General features: G+C 42.1%; 1 protein-coding gene across 7 annotated transcripts in view; it reads left to right on the top strand.

Annotated features, from left to right (window-relative positions):
* The window catches only part of OXR1 (oxidation resistance 1), a 467833-nt gene that overhangs the window by 401843 nt on the left and 39574 nt on the right, over positions 1 to 26416 (top strand). For all 7 annotated transcript variants that reach the window (XM_084620223.1, XM_084620224.1, XM_084620222.1 and 4 more), the window contains 2 exons: positions 4343 to 4517; positions 6861 to 7020. In XM_084620223.1, the coding sequence (XP_084476349.1) occupies positions 4343 to 4517; positions 6861 to 7020 (335 nt within the window). The remainder of the gene's footprint in view (positions 1 to 4342; positions 4518 to 6860; positions 7021 to 26416) is intronic.

The raw sequence follows: 26416 nt of genomic DNA, 5'->3' as shown, positions 1-26416 counted from the left end.
TCCTTGTGGGTAGGTACCTGAAAACATCTGTTGACTGTGCAGTGGCAGTCAAAAAAGTTAAGTGTTAGGAATCATTAGGAAGGGGATAAGATCGTATGACAGAAAATATCATAATGACTTTATATAAATCCATTGGTATCCCCACACCTTGAATATTGAGTACAGGGCTGGTGGTCTCATCTCAAAAAAGATACATTAGAATTGGAAAAGGTATAGAGAGTGGCAATAAAAATGATTAAGGGTATGGAACTGCTTTAATATGAGGAGAGAGAAAAAAAACTGGGACTGGTCAACTTAAAAAAAGAGGCGACTAAAGTCAGGTTTAGGATAGAGGTCTATAAAATCATGACGATATTGAGCTGGTGCATAGGGAAGTGTTGTTTTACCCCTTCACATAACACAGGAACTTGGGGTTACCCAATGTATTTAAGAGGCAACAAACTTAAAACAAACATAAGGAAGTACTTCTTCACATAAGGCACAGTCAAACTGTGGAACTTATTGCCATGGGATGTTGTGAAGGACAATAATTATTAAGGGTTCAAAAAAGAATTAGATAAGTTCATGGAGGATAGGTCCTCCAATGGTTTTTAACCAGGGTGGTCAAAGATGCAGCCCTGTGTGCCAGGTGTCCCTAAACCTCCAACTGCTAGAAGCTGGGACTGTACAACGGGATGCTAACCTTCATACCATTAGGATGCTTAAGATTGCTATTCAAACGTGTGTACATGATCTGGGAATCATTTTATAATACAACATTTAATTCATGGGAAATGGAGAAACCACAGAAGGATTTTTAAACTATTTAATTTGTTGTCCAATATTATTTTGATTATATGATTCTCTGTTTTTCCATATGTTTGTGTATTACCATAGAGCTCCCTTGATGTTGGAATCAGATAAGATACATGGAATATAAATTTCACTCTCAGGGCTAGGTCCACATATTTTCAGTGTGGGTTGTTGCCTCTCTGTAGCTATAGAGGGCAGGGTCAAAGCCAATTGCGTGGCTGACAAGGAACTAGCCACCACTTTCAGAAGTCCCACTCAGTTTTGTTCTGCCTCCTACTGGCACCTACTGTGAGGTGTTTTGTTTTCTTTTTTTTAAGAGGGGGTCAGCAAGCTGAAGAGGTGGTTTGTCCACCTCCTAGAATTACCAGAGCAGAGGGTTGGGGGGGGTGTCTGACAGCCAGAATGTTTTTTGAAGGATGGCTGAAAAATGAAGACGCTGTTCAGCTGCAAGTGGCAGTTACATTGAAGAGGATTGCGCTGTGTGGGAAAACCATAAGCAGGACCAACCAAAACAACCACAAGTAGAGGAGGGAGCTGCTAGTTGATCTTTTTCACTTGTGCACCCTACGGCAGCATGGGTCTCATCATTCCTCCTCCTTTTTCTTGTTGAGCAATTTGATCTCCTTCCCTTAGCCCCAAGGGAAGTTAAGAATTTTGCACAGGGGGGAAAGAAGAAATTCCCACTTGGGCTAGAGAGCTCTGGAGTTTGGCAAGAAAAGTGCCTTTACCTCAGAGGTTGTCGTCTTGTGAGCCCCAGAGAGCAGCTGAGTGTCCCCTTACAGTCATTTTATCCACTCTGAAAAGAGCAGGGATAAAGAGATGCCTTTTAGCAGAAGAGGTTCACAGGGCTCACCATGTGATTCAGATTCCCAGTCCCCACCTCCACCAAAGAGTAAATTTTAAGAAAATGGGTTCAAGAAAATGTCCGAGAAAACTGGCCTCTTCTTCTGGGGATAGCAGTTCCTCTCACTCGTCACCAAAGAGCACTAGAGCTAAAAGCTCTGCTCACAAGGTATTCATGCAAAAAGGGATTCCAAGGGTATGTCTTCACTACCAACGTTAAAGCGCTGCCGCGGCAGTGCTTTAATGTTGCTGTGTAGTCGCTCCCATGAGGGGAGTAGCTACCAGTGCTGGGAGCACAGCTCCATGTGCTGGTCCACTGTCTACACTGACACTTTACAGCACTGAAACTTGCATCGCTCGGAGTGGGGGCGTTCTTTCACACCTCTGAGCAAGAAATTTTCAGCGCTGTAAAGTGGCAGTGTAGACAAGGCATAGGTGTTTCTGGGCTGTTTAGCCTTGGGGGTTAGGGCTTTGTAGTAGGATTGTTGAAAACTACTTCTGATACTCAGGTGGCTGGTTGCAGCAGCTGCAGCTTAACTGTTCTGGGAGGGCCTCTCTGGCAGAATGCCTCGGGGCAATAGAGGAATAGGAATAGAGACATTGACAGAAAAAAGCTCAAAAATGCCTTGGCTAACTGTATGCCCCTGATGCTGCCGGGCTATGTATCCTTTTTGTGGCTGCTCCTCTAAGTGTGGAAGGGGAGACTGGAGCAAGTCTAAGCCCAGAAAGGGGAACTAACAGTCTTCTGCAAGGCAGATTCCAGCACTAGAAACTACCCCTGTCTGCAGTCATGAGAAGTCCGATGAGCAACACCTGGGGAGGAGACTATTAAAATTAAATACCAATGTTCCTCTCATCCTCATCCTCTCACCCTCTCATCCAGAGAGAGATCCTGGATGTGGTTCAACTAGAGTACATCATAGAATGTTTGTTTCTGAATCATCATTTTCTCCCTTCTCCACTATCCTCAAATCCCCAAAAGACGGACGCAGCAGGTAAACAAACCGGCCCGGCCCGACAGAGGCTTTCCCCGCACAAGCGGCAGAACAAGTTTGGGAACCACTGCCCTAGTGTTTTTCATTCTTGTTTGTTTGTTTTGGTTTGGTTTGTTTTCCAAACTTGGTTGTGTTCTCTTTGCTTTTTAAAGGCTTCCTTCTGAATCAGCTTGAAGTGTTGTGGGATTTGGGTATTTAGTCTGTCTCAGAGGCTGTTTATTTTGGTTTGTTCACAATTCCTTTAGCTAAACTTGGCAATTTACACCTAATCACTTGTCCAGTGTTTAGGAACCTAACGGTTCCTTTTAGTTCATTAGAAATACTACAGCAAAATATACAGCTACTTCATCCTGTGTGTTTTATAACTCTAAAATATTTGATAAACGTGCTAATTTTAGAAATGTAAATAAGTCTTAATTCTGCACTGATAAATGCAGAAATTGGTTTCTTGAAATGAAAAGTAACTAATACACATACATTCAGTACACAAGACTGACATACATCTAAATATATACATTAATCTTTTCTCTCGTAAATATGTTGTTTCCACTGTATATTGTATGTCACTTTATTGCTATCTGATCACATTTTGTACATTGGGAAAATGAATTTTTTTTTAAAAAAGGGGGTGGGTTGGAAGGGAGAGGATTCCAGTCTCAGACTACAGGTAAAATATGTCTTTTTGATGCATGTGATGGGTGTATCTGGCCCTTCGTGACCTGCTGATGGAGGCCACCCAGTCCTACTACACCCCCCCCCCCCACCAGGAAGGAGCAGCAAATGTTGGTCCTCCAGGCCTGCCTAGAGAGGACTTGTGAAAACAGCCAATCAGTGCCTAGCAGACACCGATTAAAGGAGCTACAGGGGCTTAGTAGGGCAGTATCTGCCTGAGACCAGAGGGGCGAGGAAGGGTGCTCCTCTCTGGCCAAAGGAGCTCGACTAGCTTCATTTACTGTCCCTGGGAGAGAGGAGCTGATAACTTTAATAAGTTAATGGCTGAAGGTGAAGGGGCCAGGTGGGAGCAGGCCCAGGGAAGCAGCAGTAACTAATTAAAGCAACCAGCGCATGGCTGTTTATAAGGTTTGAACCAGAGTGGTGAGCAGGCCTGGGTTCCCCCACCAGCCACTGGCAAACGGGTCAAGGTTCCTTTAGAAGCTCAAGCAAAGGGCTGAACTTAAAGGGCCCAGAGACTGGGCTGAAGACCCTGGAGGGCATATAGTGTAGATTCTTAACTATTCCAGAAGGGTTCATTTTTGACACTGACTTGGCTGGAGGGCCAAGCTACTGAAGACCTACCTAGTGAGGCTAGCAACCTACAGTGAGTGCCAGGGCAGGAAAAAGATTGCAGTACCACACCCCGCTCCTAGGAAGCCCTCATGAGGTGAGTCATTTTCCCCCCTCACCCCATTACGGTGCATTTTCAAACATAACTGAAATTTCAGTATGTACTGTGGGATTGAGGTGTGGGGGAGAGAGAGAAGTTAGAAGTAGTCAAATCTGTGTCGTCGTCTTAGGTTTTATTGTTCCATGTGTATAAGTGAGTTTAAATATGCTGAATGGTAGCAAATCTTAATAATGAAATAAAAGTATTTGCAGCTAATACAGGCTGCATTGGATCAATCATCCTAATACGTAGTTGGTTAATTGTATGGTTCAGCTTGTGGAGTAGAACTTGACAGAACTACCTGCTCCCCCCCCCCTCTTTTTTTCAGTAATAGGTTCTGCTCTTATGAAAGAGAAGAGAAGACATCGATCTCACAAGTTCTTGTGTCTCAGAGTTGGAAAACCTATGAGAAAAACATTTGTGTCACAAGCAAGTGCATTAATGCAGCAGTATGCACAGAGAGATAAGAAACACGAGTACTGGTTTGCTGTTCCACATGAAAGGTAAAGAGGGATTAGATTGTCAGATTATAATGATGCCTGGGAAAATATTTATCTAATTTACCTTCCTCTACGCTTCTCAAAATCATGTATAAGTAATTATACCTTCCTTGTAATAACATAAGAGGCAAATCTTGCCATTCTTCCACAGCTGTGGAGAGTGTCAGATGCAGAAGAACAACACGGTTCTACTCAAATCGGGTAAGAAATTGGAAAGCTTATGCATGTGGAAATACAACTACATGCTGGGTGGGCAAGGGGGAAGAGTAGATGGACCATGTGGATCCACTGCTACTTGGAGCTATTAACCATTGCACCTCCATAGTGTGGGGACACAAGATTAGCCAGGTGCAGGAGTTTTGCTAATTGAGGAGAAGGGTTTTAGGTTTATGTGCCTTGTACTAATGCTGGCATGTCCCATTCTTTCTACTTAACATCTCTTTTAATTAATCAAACTGTGCTACTTGCTAACTTTTAAAGACTGCATCCTTGGTAGGCAAAGTGGCTGGCTGTCATGGCATATATCAGCATGGAGAGGAATTCAGATGGACTCATCTCCATCCTGTTGTGTGAGAGAGAGAAGATCAAGGAGCAAGTTAATCATAGAATATCAGGGTTGGAAGGGACTTCAGGAGGTCATCTAGTCCAACCCCCACTGTAACGTAGTGCTTGATGGGGGAGGGATAGCTCAGTGGTTTGAGCATTGGCCTGCTAAACCCAGGGTTGTGAGTTCAATCCTTGAGGGGGCCATTTAGGGATCTGGGGAAAAAATTGGGGATTGGTCCTGCTTTGAGCAGGGGGTTGGAGTAGATGACCTCCTGAGGTCCCTTCCAACTCTGATATTCTATGATTCTATGTGTTCATGGCACTAGCACCATACAGTGGGGAAGGATGTTAAATGTTGGCGGCTTAAGTAAGCTTCTTGTAGGCAAAGTCAATAACTTTCTATTTTAAATACTAGTTTCTTACAATTGTTGCCAATTAATAATTGGCATTTATTAGCTAGTTTTGAGACACTAGTTATTTTGAACCGACATGGACACTGACACTGCTCCCATTCATAGGCAGGTAGGATTATATGCGGAAGCTTTCATTGTCATGACCTATTCTGCCTTGTTCAAAGTGAGTTCAGTCTCTAGTGTTGTCTATTGAACATCTTTTCAAAAGCACTAAAATTCATGTAAAATAAAAGGTTAACTTAACATTTAAGCTGAGCACTGTTTAGTGGCTATTGGTCTCTGGAAACAGAGTTACAAGGAAGATATAGTTGGAATCTTATAAGAACTTGCTGGTATGCAGCAAGTGTGATTTCTGATAATCTAGTATCAGTTTGGGCAGGGTTTATTTTAAGGAGAATAATTTAAATACACTTCTGATACTCACTTTAATCTCTTTGGGCCTAATCTTGTTCTTTGTGCTGACTTACAGTACATAAACTAGCCTCAAGGGAGGTCTCCAAGGAAGAGGAGAGGGAGGATCCTTGTCCCCATTCCACAACACCATAAAGCCTCAGGGCTGCTATAATCCTCAAGGCTGTTCTGTTCCTGTCCATGGTTGTGAAGGTCATTGAAGTTGTGGTATTGCAAAGCCACTGGTACTGTCCCCCAAACTTCCCTCAGTCAGTGCAAGGGGAACCCTCATAGAACATAGTTCTGTAGCACATGGGGGGATAGTAACTTCTTGTGCAGTCTTCTGGGATCATGCCCTCCCAAACTGTGGAAACACTCCTGTGTTTCTGTGAGGCCTATAGAAAAGAGAATAGTATTTGCCATTTAATGAACTACTACTACTAGACAAATCTGTCTGTATTTCAGGATCTTGTTATATGCACAACTTCTGTTTTGTTTTCTTTGTGCCATCTAGTAATGCTAAGTAGAATATGAAAACACTCAGAAGTGGTTTAGGCTCAAAGTGTAGGTTTTATTTGGGGCAGAATGAGGCAAGAGATATGCAAACCTTTCTAATCATATTTGGTTTAAACCTCCTATGAGTCTGTTTAAGCAGTCCTTTTGTATTATTAGAGGTTGGATATTTCAGTGGTTGGTACTATATAAAAACTCTTAAGCTGAGAATTCAAACAGTATTATTGTGCTACTGTATAAGAATGGAAAAAGTTAAGGTGACGAATTAAAGCTGGTCTATTTTCACTGTCCAAGTTTAGTGAAATACTAAAAGTAAACAATAGCATAATTAACAGATTCTCAATCAGGTTTGTTTCTATTATCTCAGGTAGTGATAAAGCACAAGGAAGTTGTAGGTTTTTTACGTGCATGTGCAATCCCTGATAAAGTCAACAACTAATACGTTTTGTTTTAATTTGTGTCATTATTTGATTTTGTTTTTCAGGACAGAACACTTGTATGCCTTCTTTATTCAGTGGAGCCCAGAAACGTATTCAGAGGATACTGGGGAGTCTATTAGAGAGCCTGGGTTTATAGTTGTAAAGAAAAATGAAGAGCCTGAAACTGGTGATTGCACTAATGAAGCTGCTTCTAGGGAGTGGGAGGTAAGAAAAAGCATTGTCGGGATCTTTTCTTAATTTTTCAATAATATTAAATGTGTTGAATTATATTTTTGATACAAGGAAAGATGACTTAAATAAGTTGAAAACACATATGAAGCACTTCATATATAATACATTTTGTCAATTCATTAACTAGAATTATTCAGTTGTGTACTTTTTAATTTGTGCCACCCTAACACTTTACTGTAACGTATTGGTTTGGGCAACATTTCACCAATTACGAACCTGCCCTTTTTTCCCCCATCCAGCAAGCTGTATTTTGGAATACACAGTAGGCGACTCAAAAAAAAAAAAAAAAAATTGAAAGAGGCGTAAATAGATTTGTACAAAATCCATCTTTTTGATAAGAAGGCTTACCATTGTTTAAGGAAACTATACTAGAGTAGACTGTTTTAGTATGTATGAGGTGCACGTGCATAGAGCCTGCAAGCCTGCGGATATCCACTTTATATCCGCGGCTCTCCGCATCCATGGACCATGTTTGTGGATCGCAGGCCAGATGCAGATAAAAATGTTGTATCTGCGCAGAGCTCTACACAAACATCTGCACAAATCTCATAATGTAAATATAAGGTGCTGTGAGAAAATAAGTACACTGTAAGTGTGTATATATACACAGGAGCTTTTATAAATTGTAGGGGTTTTTGTTGGATTAACTGGGAAAACCTTTTTTTTTTAGATTTAATAACATGTAGAATGTTGTTGCCTGGATTAATATTTTAATATTAACATGTATTACCGCTGGAATGCATATATGCTTCTTTGTAATAAACGTATTACTCCCATGTGTATCAGCGTACATTGTGTGTCTATGGACACATCTTACATGTGCATACAGTTAACATATTATTTGTATGTTTTTTAAGTGTGCATATGGAGAAAAAAGTCACTTGTAATTTTTGTGTGCAGTCAGTAGTTTGTCCATCTAAAACTGAAGTGTCATAGCAAATTAGTCCGTTTTAATGAGGTGTACAAGAGTTCTATAATATACGTTTGCTGCAAATGACAATATTGAAGTACCCATCAGCATCACTTAATTTGAGCCTGTGAGACCATTATAAACTCACTGTCAATCTTGCATCAGGATCTGCTGTATTTACTGTGGTATATTGGAGTGCCAAAAATCTATCTGAATTTTTTTTTATAGTGCCCTTTTTCATTCTAAATACCTTAGACACATTTTTAAGAAGTTAGATTCACATTAGGCTTAATGTGGATACCAGTTTTCTTCTCTAAGAACTTTTTATCCTGTTTGTTTTTAAATTTCTGAAATTAAAGATTATAAATTAGAACCCTGAGATCCATAATTTTATCTGAAGCAAACTACAAACCACTACTTCTGCAGCATAATAGGTCTTGCCTGTAGGATTCCATTGCTACATTCAGAACTTTAGCCTAGCTTTGTACATGCGTATGCTGTATATCATCAGGCTCTCATTTTCAAACCTGTACTTCTGTTACATGGGTATACTGGTGTCCAAGTATTGTGCTGGTAAAAAATGGCAAGAAAAAAGCCTGTGTGAGTAAAAGACTGAAAGTTCCAAATTGTGCCTTGGAAATTGGGGCCCAGATTGAAAAGTGTTTAATATACAGTGCTCTAAATGTAATGTTTTTGTCTTGGATTGGATAAAATTTCCAATATACCTCATATTTCCTTTCAAATGAAAAATGTTGCAAGCAAAGAATGTGGATAGGATTAGAAAATGGGTGTGGGAAGCTGCTTCTATATCCATCCCAAAGAAATTTTTCCAGTTAACTGTAGTATGAGCTTCTCTCTTTAGGAAGTCTACTGTTTCAGGAAAAAGGTCTAATGGGCAGAAAATGTGATGTACAATATCTGCAACTACCACTGATCCTGTGATGGATCAGGAATGCTATCTCAGATTTGACATCATTGTTTTGATCCATAGTATTGCACAGTATTAAAACACTCTTTAAGTGAAATAATTCAGCTGTATAATATTAAACACTGCACTAGCTTATAAGAAACTGAGTTACTAGCCTAGCGGTGCTTAGTTCTACTCCTTTTTACATATGTTAATTTTACAAATAGTTCTAGTATTGAGCATCACTACCAATTCACAATTAAAGGATGGTAGGTGACACTCAAGCAATGTCAGCTCTGTGTAGGATATCTGTGTGTGGATCTGTTTTCTCCTAAGTGTGTGTCTGTGATACACAGGAATCTACTGTTTAGGACTCTCACTGGTTTGGGATTACTTCGGTCTATTGCACCTATCACTCTGGCAAAGCAGTGTAGAAAGTTTTTATTCATTCGGGTCTTAAGGCTTAATTCTTAAGGCCAATTTCTGTGAAGCCTAGAGGAAATTTAAAATACCAAGGGCATGTCTACACAGCCCTGTAGTTCTAACTAAAGGGAACACCAATATGCACCAAAGTGCTGCACTGTAACTCCCCCATGTGGCTGTTGCGTGCGGAAACTTAAAGGTCCCAAGTTTGTACTGATGTCCTCTTCAAAGAGGACGACAGCATAGATATGCCCTATGACAATTTTTATATTTCTTAGGTAAGAAATAAAACTCTACTTCCGTGTCATGTTCTGAAACAAATGCATTACCTTAACATCATCTCTGTCCATCCTTCTCAACCCTCACTACTGCCTTGTCATGAGAAGGGATCATCACATTTTAAAATTAGTTTTCAAGTTCATCAGGGCAGGGATATTGTCTTTATCTATATTGTGATGAGCCTAGCATATTTTTGGGAGCTGCAGTAATGCCATAAATCTATTACCCTTAGTAATAAGGAAAGTTTTTGAATTTCAGTGGGGGATTTTTGTATCAATGTTTATAGGCACACATGCTTGTGATAGTGTTTTATAGATACAAAAGTGTTCCTGCATAGAGATTTTCTCTAAAAAGATGTCTTACATTTGCATCTAAGCATAATCAGACTAGACATATTTTCGATCAAGTAGTTGCATGGTTGCCACTGAAAACACCACCTCCCCCAGTGGTTCACAGTGTAAACCTGGGTGTTTTTCAGGTCTGTACCTGTGGAGGCTGAGAGAAACTGAGTTAGCTATGTTCTAAGCAGTGTATGGGTTTATAGACTCTAAATTATAGATTTCTGAGAACCTGCTGAGTTCATGAAATAGGTGTTCATGTGTTTGCACTAGCCTTTGCTACTCCTAGGTGTGATGCTTGTGTGTTGGTCAAAGCCTCTGAGGCAATGAGTATTGGAGACTGAAAGAGTTTACTGTAACATGGAGCTGTGAAAACATGGATTATAGTGCCATTAAAACAGGAAAAGATCCTCAATCAGTACCTTCCAGATTTCTTCTGTGCCTGATTGCAAAGATACTAAGAAGCTTGCAGAGGATAAATGTTAGCTTGAATTCTACCATAATCTTGAACACTTGGTTTAAGTGAAGTTAAGTAATTGGTTAATTCATTATTTTTGTATAAGATTCTTCAAAATTGTCTAGTAACACTTTCTTTAGGGTGTTTTGTAGGATGCCTTCTTTTTTTCCTCTCTTGCTGTTGAGGTCAGATATTTCTCTACCATGTATTTATTGCCTTTTTCATAGGAAAAATATATTGTAGGTCACTTAAAGCAGATAAGCTGAACTTTGCTTGGTCATAGAATAAAGGTTATGAAGGAAAACGGACAGCACTTTTGCTTCTACTTTACCTTTATTCTTTAGTCTTTAGGCTTTAATCTTGGCCCCCCACCCCCCCAATGTAGCTACTACTTTTGCGAATATTGTCCCCATAGGTACTCCACATCAAATGCACATGCACCTCTTGAGCCCTAGCTTGCAGATTTTCCACTGAGCAGTGTCCATTCGGCCAGCGCATGTGCTCTATACAACCTTGTGCTGCACTCTGAGGATATATAGGACTGTGCAGACGAACCGTCCTTGGTTCCTTCTTTATCTGAATGTCCAACAAGAACAGTCTGAAGCAGAGGGGGGAAGGAGGGTGGGTAGTGGAGCACCCATAGGGACACGCATCTGGAAAAAACAGTTAGTGCACAAGGCACTTCTTCAAGTAGTGTCCCTATGGGTGCTCAATTTCAGGTGACTCCTGAGCAGTATCCTCATAGGATATTCCAATCAAGGGCTTGAGAGGCACATGCACACCTGAAGTGGAGCACCCATAAGTACATACATTTTGAAGAATCACAGTTACTGCTCAAGGTGAGTAACATTGTCTTACATGGAAGGCAGTACTAGCCTTGCACTGACAACACTTTCTGGGTTTAACTGTTTATTCAAGAAGTTTCTAGTCTTCTTTACATATTAAGAATCTTTTGTTCATTTCACTTTCAAGTGATGGTGTTCTTCTACCCTTTTGTAATTCCTTGTCTTTTCCCACTGCACTAATAACTTAAATGTAAGGTTTAGTAGACTAGTGAACTTGTTACTTTAACGGAGGAGAAAGAATCTTTATTTTAGTAGTGTCTTTTCTGCAATTCCTGAATTGTTCCCAGACCAGTTGAGGTCAGAAATCCTACTTGGGTCTAATTTTAATTTTAAATGGTTGTAGGGAAGAGGGTGGGAAACTTGTGAAGGCTTATCCACACCAAGGCTATGACCTTTCCCCACTTTCTGTTACTGTCACTACTGATCTTTTTTTCTCAGACTTGCTCCAGAAGCTTTTGTATGTCTGCTTACTGCAGTATTTTAAAATAGGCATATATAAATAGTATACACAGGATTTTGAAATGTGCCTTGGGACAGGGCAATAGTACCGAGAGAAAATATATTTATTTTAAAATAGTTTGATCTATTTTTTAGATAGATATGTGCACACACCTTTAATATAGGGAAAAAATGTTCTTACGTTCCATCGGAATTCCTTCCATGGAGGAGAGGGTGAATTTTAAGAAATAAACATCAAGATGTCTATATTAAAGTACCCAAAGTGATCCAATCTCCAAAGGATGTAATCAAATAGCAAGTAACCACATGTTTTTGGAAATGTCAGGAATTGGAACTTTTTTGAACCCACAATTACAGTAAAATATACTTAACACACAATTTAGTAACTATTAATAAAGAAAAGCTTTATTTCATTCTGGGAAATATATCAACTGTATTTACCAGTTCTTAAAGAGAGATGTTTATAATTTTGATAATACTAGCTAGGAAGTGAGTGTCTGAACTTTAGTAATCCAGAGCAGCGGGGAAAAAAAACCTGGAATGATGTTTAAGAAGCTTCATTATTGCCATAGTAAAGAATGCATTTTAATTGTGTAGTTTCACCGTATAGGATACGTACCATAAATCATAATCAACTTTCATTTTATTTAACTAATTTGATCCTATTTTTTTTCAATCTTGAGAAGAATGTCTTATTTTGGTTCCAATTAATTTAATCTCCTAATCTTTGGAGCTTCCTCATGGAAATCCGTGAAACTACTAGCATAATTAAGGGAAGCAGGACTCAGTCCATTATATTCTTTTGACTAGCTGAGTTGTCCTTGCAGTTTATTTGAGGTAGCTTTCTCTGTGCAAATACCATGTCTGGTTTTATTCAGGTTGTGATCACTTTTTTTTAACTCCTCTGTTCTAAAGACATTTTATAAAGTGTACATTTAAAAATGGATGGCAATATGGCATTACCAAGTTTCATATGTTGCAGATGCTAGACACTGTTTACTGTATGCTGCACTAATAGGAGTACAGTATTGGAATGGTCATGCTGGATTATGCCCATCGTCTACCTCGTACAGTATCCTGTTTCTTGTGGCTGGCACCAGATGCGTCAGAAAAAAGTGCAAGAAATCTCACATTAGGCAGATCTGGGGTAATCTGCCTTCCAGGAATGTCTCCGCTGTCATTTCTAATAGTTTCAAACATGAGCTTTTATCTCCCTTCCAATAACTTATTTGGCATTACCTGTTATAACACTGGCATTTGAAAGAAATTAAACTGCTTGAGTTGACTGCTGCACGAACAGTTAAGCAGCAATCAATCTGCAATATATTTCTGAACATTGAAGAAACTGCCATTTTAAAATGTATATGTAAAAAGCAATGCATACAGTTAGTCTGGAGCAGAAAACACAACAATTGTAAACATTTATAATTATATAAACAGTGAAGAAGATGGATACAGAACTCTACTGCAAAGGAAAAGTCTTTATGTCAAAGTTAAAAACAAAAAGAAAGGAGGGGAAGTGGGAATTACGGCAGCCATATTGTAGAACAGACATGGGTAATGTCATAGGAATAAAGATAATGTACTGTTTTATAACTTGATTGATTGATTTGGTAGAATAATGTTCTGCCACCTGGTATTGATCTAGTTTGCAAGCTTAATTAACATGAAAGACTGACCTCTGCAGGTGGCCGGCTGAAATCCTAAAGCATGAGCATAAGATGTAAACTAGAAGAGCCCTGCCCCCTGCCATCACAAGCACCCCATCATACATTCGCACTCATAAGTTTGTCTAGCTCTGTAATAAAACTAAGTTGTTTGCCCCCCCTTCCCCCCCACAGCTCCTGTTGGGAGGCTGTTCCAGGACCTCTGTTCCACAAGGGGGTATTACAGTGTGTATTGTCAGAGAAACACCAGCCAGCAAGAAAGAACATGGAGTTGGACAGTTCATGTCCAAATCCATATTATAATGCAAATCTAAAGGCCCAATATGAAATACAGATCAATAAGTATATTGATTGGAAAGATGATGGATTTGAATTTCACTGGCTTGTTTGTGTTTGAAGTCTGAAGCTCCCATCTGTTTGCCCATTTTTACTAGTTGCCTTGTGTAGTTCTCAAACTACCTTCTACATATCAGGATTATAGAACAGAAGATTTAATTAACTATATTTTAGGGGGAAATTTTTTCAAAGGCACAATTAGAAAAATCTCCCCCTAAATTGGTATATGGTATGTCCTCGCTCTAGATTTTTATTGTATGAAGGAAGCTTCCATGCATACAAGTATATGTCCTTATCACTGACTGACTAGGTCAAAGGTTTTTGTGCTATCTCAGCATCTTTCGTATAGATTTCTCTAGTGTTGCTAATGAGGTTGGCTATGCTAATGAAATGCAACTGAGGTGTCTGTTCATCACTTTCTAACTATGATTTGATCAAGGCCACCCCATTATGAAGAGAGGAGAGACTTGATACAGTGATGTCTTTAATTAAAAGCACATGGTGCCATGTCTGCTCTCAAATGTTGCCAGAGTATGCCACAATTAAACAGTTCAGTGATCAGAAGTCTTTGTGCTACTGGCACAATCTTTGTGTTCAGTCTAGATACAGAAGGTCACAAACTTTACAATATGTGAGATTGTTGTAAAGATGAAGTCAAACTTCTAGAGAAGGACTTTAAGTAGCAGAGTTGTTATTGGATAAGGCAAAACATTTTGCTTTTTGAACTACTGCACACAGTCCTTTCTAAATAGTATGGAGGAAAAAAATCAGCAATCCTGTGGCTTTCTTCCACTAAAGCAAGAATCTGTCTTACTGCAAAGCAAACAAATGCTGAAGGAAAATATGAGGTTCAGCATTTCATGAGAAATATCTCCTGCAATGCATGTTCAAGAAGCAGCAGTCTGTGGGAGACAGTGCTTCTCCATTGGAGCCATGCTCTTTGGAAACTGATGTGCTGATGGAGTGTTGTGTGTGGACAGTTCTGACACACCAATATATCCAAATCCATGAATTTGGGGGGCTAGTGTTGACACAATCTGTCCTCATAAAGAATCTGAGGATAAGTTTTTAGAGCTTTCTTTCACTGGAGGGTGTTATATGGCTCATTGTGTAGTAACTTTCGATATTTGCTTAATGGCAACTACTTGTGAATCATCTCATTCATTAATAGTTTTTGAAGCACAGCTGTAGAATGCTGTGGAGACTTTTAGGATTTAGAACTGAGGATTTGATATAATGACCTAGTCCTGTAATGGGTCCAAGTACTTTGTTATTTGTATTATCATAGCACTTAAGAGCCCCAGTCATTGACCAGGACCCTACTCTGCTAGTTGCTATGTGCCCCAATCTTGTGACTTGTTACATATGGGTATATTGCTGCAATTACACTGAGCCCCATTTAAGCCAGTGAGGCTTTATGCAGGTGCAGCAGTTAACCCAAGCAGAATAATTGGCAGAATAGAGACTTTACTTTAGTATTAAAAGTAAAATTAACTTTAAGTAGACAACCTTTTTAAACTTTTAATATTTAAAAGGAAATCTAAATCACTCAGGTATTGGAGAGCTATCAGATTGATTTTTCTTTTTTGTTACAAATACCTTTACATTTACAAAAAATGACTCTTGGAGTTTCTACATATCTGAAATTTGCATCCCAAACAAGGAAAAAACTTACAGCGAAAGACTCCAGACTCAGCTTTTTGAGGTGGTTATTCATCCGTCTATTAGGAGTAAGCAGAGAGCCTATAGAGAATGGAAAATGATTGATCAGCGATGAAATTTAAATCTTGGAAGTTATGAAATATGGGAATAAAGTGAGAATACTAAATGTCAAGCTAAATTAGCTCCTGACAAGGAAATTAACTAAAAAAACCTCTTATTTTAGATAGAGAATAAGAGAGGATGAGGTTGGGCTGCTATGTAGCGTGGACGGGAAGGAGATTAAAGATAATCTAGGTATTGCCCAAAAGCTGTATGAATACTTTGCCTCTGTTTTCAATAAGGATGGTAATATGGAACATGGGCATGAAGGCAGGGCAGCTGATGGAAATAGAAATGGAAATGACCACATCTGAGATGGAATTAAAACTTAGATCTGTATCAAGTCTCTCCTCTCTTTTTAATGTGCTCAAACTGGAGTACCAGATCATTTCTGTCCCAGAATACTGAAAGAATACTGGCGCATGAGATTGCTAGTCTAGCAGGGAGGATTTTTAATAAATCTATCTAAGGGTAGTACCATATGAGTAGAGAATGGCTAATGTCATACGTATATTTAAGAAAGGGTGGAAAAAGTGATCCAGGCAATTATGGACCTGTTAGTCTGGCCTCAGTAGTATGTGAAGCTTTGGAATAAATTGTGAAGGAAAGAATAATTAAATTAATAGAAGTACACAGTAATGGGGATGTAATGTAACATGGGTTTGCCAAAGGTAGAACATGCCAAATTAACCTCATTTCCTCCTTTGATGATAGAACTGATCTTTTTTAGATAAGGGAAATTAAATATGTCTAATACTTAGACTTCAGTAGCTTATTTGACACAGTACCATATTGGAAATTATTAGTTAAATTAGAAGATGGTGATTAGTAGAAGATGGTGATTAGTAGAAGAATTGTAAGGTGGATAAGAAACTGGCTGAAGAGGAGAAGGCAACCGGTTGTGCTGAAAGGTGAACTATTGGACTGGAGGGATCTTATTCAGTATTTTTATTAATGATCTTGGCACAAAGTAGGAGCGTGCTAATGAAATTTGCTGATAATATGAAGTTTGGAGGCATCATCAATACAGAGGAGGATTAGAATATTATACAGGAAGATCTGGATGACCTTGAAAACTGGGGTGACAGAAATGGGATGAAATTCAGTAATACAGAGTTCAAGGTCATGCGTTTAGGGTCTAATAATTTCTGCTACAAGCTGGGGGCTCATCAGTTAGAAGCAACACGGAGGAGAGAAACCTAGGTGTGTGCGTCGATCACAGAATGACCATGAGCCACCAATGTGATATGGCTGTGGAAAAAAAACAAAACAAGTGGGATCTTAGGACATATTAGTGGAGACATTTCCAGTCAAGATAGAGAAGTATTAATGCCAATTTACAAGGTACTGGTACATCCTCATCTGGAATACTGTGTACTGTCCTGGTCACCAGTGTTCAAGAAAGATGAATTCAAACTAGAACAGGTGCAGTGAAGATCTGTTATGATGATCAGGAGAATGGCTGGCCTGTCTTATGAAAGGAGACTAGACGAGCGTGGCTTGTTTAGCCCAGCAAAAAGAAGGCTGAGAGGGGATACGATTGCTCTCTATAAATACATTGGGGGGGGAATGGGGTAAATACCAGGAAGGATGTAGAGCTATTTAAGCTAAATGACTACATAGGTACAAGAACAAATGGATGTAAACTGGCCACAAACAAGCTTGGACTGGAAATTAGAAGATGGTTACTAACCGTCAGAAGAGGAAGGCTCTGGAACAGTCTCCCAATCTGAGTTGTGGGGGCAAACAACTTAATTACTTTTAAGAGAGAACTAGACAAAGATGAGTGATTGTGTGACGGGTTTGCTTGTGATAGTGGGGAACAGGGCTCAGCAGCCCTCGGGCTCATTTCCATTTTATGTTTTATGTACTTAAAGTTCATGTTTCAGGACTTTGGGGTGAGGGGGGGAGGTCAGGAATGGATTTCTCTCCTGCTATGCATTTGAAGGGCTGGGAAATCAGGAGAGTTGTCATCTTCTGAAGAATCGGCGACTACCACGATTGGAAATGGAACACTGGGCAGGGTGGGCCAGGGTTCTAAGGTGTCATTGAGCAGCCTCTCTCTGAGGTGCTTGGCTGGCTGGTTCTTGCACACATGCTCAGGGTCTAACTGTGGGTTTGGAAAGGAATTTTGCTCAAGGTTAGACAGGCAGTAACCTTAGGGGGTTATCACCTTCCTCTGCAGTATGTGGGAGCAGGTCACTTGCTGGGATTGTCAGGGTATATCTTACTTAATCATTTCCCTGCCATCGTGGGGTTTCGGGCACTGGTGCACCTCATTCCTATTCTCTCCCAGTGGCTTGTAAGAGTCTAGTCTCCTGTGGGCTGTAATGCTTTGGTCTAATTTCAGTTGTTGGATTTAGTGTGCCGGTGCTGGGTGGTATTGGTGGTATGTGATTTACAGGATGTCAAACTAAATGACCTCCTGGCTTAAACTCAGTTTCTTTTTTTCCTTTTTTCTCTTTATTAAAAAGAGTCAATTAGTAGAACCTCAAAGATACGAACACCAGAGTTATTTGTTCAATAGCTTCATTAATGATCTGGAGGGCGGCGTGGATTGCACCCTCAGCAAGTTCGCAGATGACACTAAACTGGGAGAAGTGGTAGATATGCTGGAGGGTAGGGATAGAATACAGAGGGACCTAGACAAATTAGAGGATTGGACCAAAAGAAATCTGATGAGGTTCATCAAGGACAAGTGCAGAGTTCTGCACTTAGGACGGAAGAATCCTGTACACTGCTACAGACTAGGGACCGAGGTGGCTAGGCAGCAGTTCTGCAGAAAAGAACCTAGAGGTTATAGTGGATGAGAAGCTGGATATGAATCAACAGTGTTCCCTTGTTGCCAAGATGGGTAATGGCATTTTGGGCTGTATAAGTAGGAGCATTGCCAGCAGATCAAGGGACGTGATCATTCCCCTATATTTGGCATTGTGGGGCCTCATCTGGAGCACTGTGTCAAGTTTTGGGCCGCACACTACAAGAAGGATGTGGAAAAACTGGAAAGTGTTCAGCAGAGGGCAACAAAAACGATTAGGGGGCTGGAACACATGATTTATGAGGAGAAGCTGAGGGAACTGGGATTATTTAGTCTGCAGAAGAGAATCACAGAATATCAGGGTTGGAAGGGACCTCAGGAGGTCATCTAGTCCAACCCCCTGCTCCAAGCAGGGCCAATCCCCAATTTTTGCCCCAAATCCCCAAATGGCCCCCTCAAGGATTGAACTCACAACCCTGGGTTTAGCGGGTCAATGCTCAAACCACTGAGCTATCCCTCCCCATCATCAGAAGAATGAGGGGGATTTGATAGCTGCTTTCAACTACCTCAGAGGGGGTTCCAAAGAGGATGGATCTGTTCTCGGTGGTAGCAGATGACAGAACAAGGAGTCATGATCTCAAGTTGCAGTGGGGGAGGTTTAGGTTGGATATTAGGAAAAACTTTTTCCCTAGGAGGGTGGTGAAGCACTGGAATGGGTTACCTAGGGAGGTGACGGAATCTCCTTCCTTCGAAGTTTTTAAGATCAGGCTTGACAAAGCCCTGGCAGGGATGATTTAGTTGGGGATTGGCCCTGCTTTGAGCAGGGGGTTGGACTAGATGACTTCCTGAGGTCCCTTCCAACCCTGATATTCTATGATTCTATGGACTGACCGGTCAACCGGACACCATGAGGAACTCGAAGTAACCAATCAGGCAGCAGCAGAGACCCTCCCCCCCCCCAAAATCAGTAAGTACTTTACTGTGCCTGTATTGCATCTTAAAAGTAGGCACATCTGGGCTACCTGTCCCCACCCCCAGTCTCTACTCACCACAGCATGGGGAAGCCACTTATAGGTAGGAGGTGGTGAATGTTGTTTTCCCCTCTCCCTCATCTCTGGCTGGGAGTGAGACCCCTTGCAAGCTCAGAGCCCCGGAAAGAAACTTCCCAAGCTGCTACTGAAACCTTGCTGTAGTATTTGGAGCTGGAGCCCAAACGCCTGCCTGCCTGCATGCTATGCTCTGGAGGAACAGCTCAGTTTTAAAGGGCCACAGCCTGCACTGTGCGCCCACTGATATTGCGGTGCCCTAGGGTGCCTCACTCATCAACCTTGCAGGCAGGGGGGTAGAAGGTTTTTCCCCTAATGGTACCTGTCACACCTTCATGGCACCGCCTATAGGTCCCTGCTGACCTGCTGCCTCCTCAGTGACTCCTTCTTACCATCAGTGGCAGTGGTTGGAGCTGTCTCTCTCTCTCTCTCTCTCTCTCTCTCTCTCTCTCTCTTGCTTCGGCAAGCGTTTCCCCTAGTGATTTCTGTATCTTCAGCCTGCAAATGGTTATAGTTAGCTGGTTGTATTGGGGGGTTCCCTGCCACCCCAGTTTGTTCCCTTTTTTGGGCTTAGGGCATGCTTCAACCCCAAGGGTTTAAAGCGTGCAGGATCTGCCACAAGCCCATGCCAAAGGGCAGTCCCCACGACTCCTGCCTAAAATGCTTACAAGAAGTACATCAAACAGATTTCAGAGTAACAGCCGTGTTAGTCTGTATTCGCAAAAAGAAAAGGAGTACTTGTGGCACCTTCTCTAAGGTGCCACAAGTACTCCTTTTCTTTTTATCAAACAGATTGTTGCAGGAACTGCAAAAGGTATTGCCCTAGAACTAAAAAGGAAAGGGACTTCAGGCTCAAGCACCTCCTCATGGAGTCAGCCCTCTGTCCCCAACCGGCTACAGGCCAGCAGGACACGGCGCCAGCACCTGTGTGTGGAGCCCACTGGCCTCCATTAGAGAAGCTACCGCACCGAGGAAGGACTCTTTGCACAGAGACCCTTGGCACCATCCCTCTCCGGCGCTGAAGACCATGACAGAAGCATGGCTTTCGCTCACCAGTGTCTTACAGGAGACGCAAAAAGAACGATAGAGGGCGCTTGTCCATGGTGAGAGCAGCCAGAACTGACTACTAGTGGTGTGCATCCCATGCAGGGGCATCTAGTTCCTGTCTTGCAGGAAACGGTGCCATTGACTTCAGGCCCTCAGAGGGATACGTCGAGGCCGGCGCCAGTGGACTCTCCTGTTAGAGAGTGCCAAGCGGAGGAGATGAAGTTCTCTTCCACTCCGGACGCATTTGAGGTGGCCAGGAATCTGATTGCTATGATGGCACCGCACTCCCCTGCCAAGCAAGATAGACCTCTGCACTGCAAGGCGCAGTGGCATCTAGAGGCAAACCTGCAAGGATGCGGCATCGCTCACTGACTCTGCGGCACCGCCATGGTCTCCTCATTTGGCGTCTCAGTCATCAGACTCGGAGGCAGAGTCCTATTACTCAAGGCGCAGCCAGCACCAGTTGGAATGGGGCCGCTATAGACAGGAGGCAGGCCAAACTCCCCCTATGGTGCTGTGGTCAGTGCAGTGGCAGAGGCCCATGCAATGGCCATTCTGGGCCCCGGGGGCATACCATCAGTCCCAGGGTGCCTATTTCGAGGGCTCGCAGTAGTTTCGGAAGCCCATACCCCTCCACCACCCCTGGACCGTCTCCCACCACGAAGCACCAGGATGGCGTTAGACCCCAGCGGAAAGCCCCGTTCGGATATTGGCACCGTGGCCGCCACCCCAGCACCGAACAGCAAGGCATTGGGCAGGATGATAGCAGGGATCCAGAGGGTCAGGTGGGAGTGATACCGCCTAGGATATCGTCCTCTCCTAATGAGGCAGTGGTGGGGTCGTATTCTGCGCCACCCCCTATTGACAATAGAGCCCACCTTTTTAGCTGCCATCATCCTGGAGTAATAGACTGAGTACCTGGAGCTGGGGGACTGGTATGTCGTCCTCAACTTGAAGAACACATACCTCTGCATATTGATAGTCCCATCTCACAGACATTTTCTCAGGTTCATAGTAAATTGCAACCATTACCAGTTTACAGTCCTGTCCCTCGGGTGTCCACCAACTGCATGACAGTTGTGGCCACCTTCCTAGGGAGATGGCACGTGCAGGTGTTTCCATGTCTGGCTTGTCAAGGGCCGCACATACATCTAATGCAATTGACCTTCAACAGTCTGGGGCTATTGCTGAATGTGCCCAAGGCTACCCTGTCTGCAATCCAGAGGATAGAGTTTACAGGAGCAGTGCTAGATTCCACCCAAACAAGGGCATTCCTGCCAGAGTCGCAGTTCCAGACTCTGCTTCATTATAGAGGACTTTCAGTGTTTCCCCAGCATGGAGCTGCTTGAAGCTGCTCAGTCACATGGCTGCTTGCAGAAACGTAGTCCAGCATTTGAGGCTGCAGCTCAGACCCTTCAGGCCTGGCTGGCTTCAGTATGCCGCCCAAGCAGAGACCTCTTGGACCAGGTAGTCTCACTTCCTCCTCAGGCTGTCGAATCTTTCCAGTGGTAGCTCAACCCTGAGGTGGTTTGCACAGGAGTGCTCTTCTCTTGACTGCAACCATCAATGTTGCTAGACATGGATGCCTCAGCATTGGGGTGGTGTGCACATCTAGTGGAAATCAGGATGCAAGGCCTCTGGTTCCCAACAGAACTCTTGTTCCATAGTAGTGTCAGAGAGTTGAGGGCAGTTTGCTTAGCCTGTCAAACCTTCAGATCCCACCTGGGGGGCAGGTGTGTATCCGTCATGGTGGACAATACAACAATGATGTTTTATATAAACAGACAGAGTAGAACACACTCCTCTCCCCTATGCCAGGAAGCCTGAAGCAAGCTGTGGGACTTCTGCATAGCTCGCTCAATACACCTCGAGGCTTTTTACTTTCCGGGATACCAGAACAAGCTGGCGGACCATCTCAGCAGATCCTTCCATGGCCATGAGTGGTCAATCCACCCAGACATCATGAGCAGAGTTCAGTACCCCAACCTCGAGTCTCTCCACCTCACAGCATGGAAGCTTGATGGCTAAACCCCATGGGGTTGGCGTGCTCTGCATGTGTCAGGAAGGTCCTACTGAGCAGTCGAAAGCTGTCTGCTAGAGCCACTTAGCCAAGTGGAAGAGATTTTTTTATCTGGGCGACGCAAAGGGGCATGTCTCTGACTCAAGCATCAATACCATCCATCTTAGACTATCTGTTGTACTAGAAGCACTCTGTGTGACGGTGCCCCCCATAAGGCTTTAGGGAAATATGCTTATGAATATATATATGACATAACTGGAATATGTTTTATGCTACATATGCCATGTAACATATCTATGTAAAGATTATGATCTACTGAATCTGTTAATCGTATTTGTATGCATGTATCATTTTTGTATTCGAAGTTATGAATTTTGGCTGTTACTGGCTTGATTTTTAACCTTTGTAAAGCATTTGGCCAGTTTCTTGAGAGAGGAATGTGCAAATTAGGTGTCCTGTCAAAAAGCACTTAGCGAATAATGGATCTTGGAATGCTCCAATGCACATAAGAAGTCTACCTGAGGACATTCAAGGAAGCATGTGAACATGGCTGCTACCTGTAAGTTCTGAGTCCTGTATGGACATGTGACTTGCCCATGTGACTCCAAAACTCCATCTTGGAGCTGGACTTTGCATATGAGAGAGGAGGGGGTCTCCACCCACAAGAGAGAGTCTATTTAAGCCAGTGGGAGACCCCTCCATTTTGTCTTCAGCTGGCTAAAGAGAGAGTCTCTCCACCACCAAGGATACCTGAAAGAACCTGGAACAAAGGACAGTAACTACAGGGGATGTGAGTGATTGCTGGACCCAGACTAGAAAGAGACTAGTCTGTAAAAAGAAGTTTACTGGAACTGGTGAGGTTTTTATCTGTATTCAGTTTTATTACTCTACTAGACTTATACTTGCGCGTTTTATTTTATTTTGCTTGGTAATTTACTTCTGTCTGCTGTTACTTGGAACCACTTAAATCCTACTTTCTGTATTTAATAAAATCACGTTTTACTTATTAACCCAGCGTATGTATTAATACCTGCGGGGGAGGGGAGACAGCTGTGCATATCTCTCTATCAGTATTATAGAGGGCGAACAATTTGAGTTTACCGTGTATAAGCTGTATACAGGGTAAAACGGATTTATTTGGGGTTTGGACCCCGTTGGGAGTTGGCATCTGAGTGTTAAAGACAGGAACACTTCCTAAGTTGCTTTCAGTTAAGTCTGCAGCTTTGGGGCATGTGGTTCAGACCCTGGGTCTGTGTTGGAGCAGACTGGCGTGTTTGGTTCAGCAAGACAGGGCGCTGGAGTCCCAAACTGGCAGGGAAAGCAGGGGCAGAAGTAGTCTTAGCACATCAGTTGGCAGTTCCCAAGGGGGTTTCTGTGATTCAATCCATCACACAGTTCTGGCAGTGTCATCCTTAAAGGTTCACCTAGCAGCCATCTTGGTGGATGGTCGATCAGTCTTCATTACCTCTATATTAGGTTGTTTTCTCAAGGGCCTGGGCAGCTTATACCCTCCAGTCCACCATCCAGTACTGGCGAGGGATCTGAACATGGTGCTCTCCAGGTTAACGGAACTTCCCTTCGACCCTTAGCAACATGCTCATTCCTCTACCTTTCGTTGAAAGTAGCTTTCCTGATAGCCAGGAGGATGTCTGAGATCAAAGCCTTGACTGTATATGGAGGTTCAGATATCTTCTACAAAGAAATGGTTCAGTTGCGGCCTCATCCAACTTTCCTGGTAAAGGTGGTATCTCAGTTTCACAGAAGTCAGGACATTTTCCTTCCAGAGTTTTACCCTAAGCCACGCACTGGCAGCCAGGAACAAAGACTCCATTCCCTGGATGTGAGGTGGGCTTTGGCCTCCTATATTGAAAGGACAAAACTGTTCTGGAAGTCCAGTCAGCTATTCGTCGCCATTGCGGACAGGATGAATGGCCTCCCTGTATCGTCCCAAAGAATTTTATCATGGATCACATTTGGGCATGTTATGACTTGGCCAAAGTGCCAGCCCCGATGCTAACAGCTCATTCTACAAGGTACAGGCCTCCTCGGTCACTTGCCTGGCACAAGTACCCGTACAGGAGATTTTCAGGGCAGCAAGCCTGTCCTCAATCCACATGTTGACTTAGCATTATGCCATCATCCAGCATGCCAGGGATGATGCAGTTTTCGGCAGAACGGTGCTTCAATCAGTGAGTCCGTGAGCTCCGACCCTTCCTCCAACCGTCTGCTTGGTAGTCACCTACTTGGAATTGACATGAGCAAGCACTTGAAGAGAAAAGGGATACCTACCTTCTCGTAACTGTTCTTTGAAATGTGTTGCTCATGTCCATTCCAAGACCCACCCTCCTTTTCCTCTGTCGGAGCCTCTGGCAAGAAGGAACAGATTTCTTGCTAAAACAGCATAGGTGACTAATGCCAAGAGAAGGTTTGCGGCGAAAAATCCCAACCAGGGGGAGGTGCCTCTCTGCATCCTGGACTTAGGCCCCTATTTCCAAGAGAGGACTGGAACTTAGTGTATACCTCTCTGCTTGGCATCTGTTTTTGACTATATATTTTAGGCAAGGAGTCGCCTAGCTTACTGGCTTTTGTGAATCCCATTCTAAAGCGCCTATTTCTCTCCATTCATTTTGTAGGGAACCTAGGCAACCAACTCAGGTTTTATGAATCCAAGTGATTTTCTAATCATCTAAAAGTAAAACATGGTTGATGTTCAGCATCACCATGCTTAAGTTTCTCTGTGAATCTATCCCATAGATACTATATTGTACTGAATACTGCTGCTTTCCATATACATTTCTCTTCATTCCTCACTCTAGGTCTGTGGGTGTGCAGATATTCAGCAAAATCCACTGCCTGTCATATCTTATTTCTTTAAGTGTGATAAGGTCATAATGCCTTTTGACAAGTTGGATAATATTGCCCCAGTAGAGCGCATGAAATCTGAAAGCAGCAGGCTTCTTTTGACAATGAATATGTAACTGGTAAACAACATTTTGTCAAACTTTATATGATTGATGCTGACGTATAAACCACAAAAATCTCAGCTTAATTTTCTTTTTTTAAATTTTGTCTTTAGCTGTCAGTTTGGCACTGTTTTCTCTGCAAAATAGGAATATTTATCCAAATTATAAGAATTTCATTTGGTGACAAATTGCAGACATTTAGCATAAAATGCTCATTAGAAATGTGTAGATACTGTCGCATACTATTATTGCATTACCTCTGTCACATCGCTATCTTTTTAAAAATGATCAATGTTTAATTAGCAGTCAACATGTGCATTCATGAGCATGCTTTTAAAAGACTGATCTGCATTGGAGGATCAGATTCCTTTGTTCTTTGAACTCCAGCAGTTGTGTCTGCGCATGATCCATACCATCCTTACTGCCAACTCAATCTCTGTAATGGCAGAGATATGAATTGCTGGGGTAGGCTTGGCACAAAGCACCGCATACAGATGCAATAAAATGCTTTCTTTAATCCATGACTATTAAAAAAAAAAATTAACACACATTTCACGTCCCTGAAAGCCCACCCATGGGAAGTTTCTTGCTCTTAGATGCAAATCAGACATTAATATTGCAAATTAAAAACATACAAATATTTACATTTTGTTGTTGTAACTAAGACTGCAATTAGAGGTGGTTGATCTTAACCCACTCATAGGTCTTTGCATCTCCACTGCTGAGTTGAGTTTGGGATTACAGTATTTAATATGAGAATAGTTACAATCGCCAACTTTTATGCATCCTGTTATGTGAGAACTGGTGCAACCCCAATATTTAGGTTGCCTGTTAATCTTTTAGAACTGGGGGAGTGGGGTGACTTTTTTTGAAGCACTAACATCTCCATTGCTTGCAGCAGTCCTTTCAAATTTATCAGGAAGAAAGTCCTGGGGCTAGAAAAGAGCTAATACTCAATTTCATGGGACCAATAAAGAGCAGCAAAGTTATAGAACAGTTGAAAAGTTGTCATTTTCCTTCTCTTATCTGTTTCCCCAGGAAAACCTTGGCAGCAAGACAAAATAAGTTAACATTTTGAAAAGCTAGTCACAATGCATCAGCTCTCACTGTACTGGGAATGACTGTCAGCAGTTGTAGTGGAACAGTGTGGGAG

This window comes from Lepidochelys olivacea (genome assembly GCF_965140295.1).
Source record: "Lepidochelys olivacea isolate rLepOli2 genome assembly, chromosome: 2".
NCBI classification, from domain to species: domain Eukaryota; kingdom Metazoa; phylum Chordata; order Testudines; family Cheloniidae; genus Lepidochelys; species Lepidochelys olivacea.
This window is presented reverse-complemented; position numbering and strand designations above follow the sequence as displayed.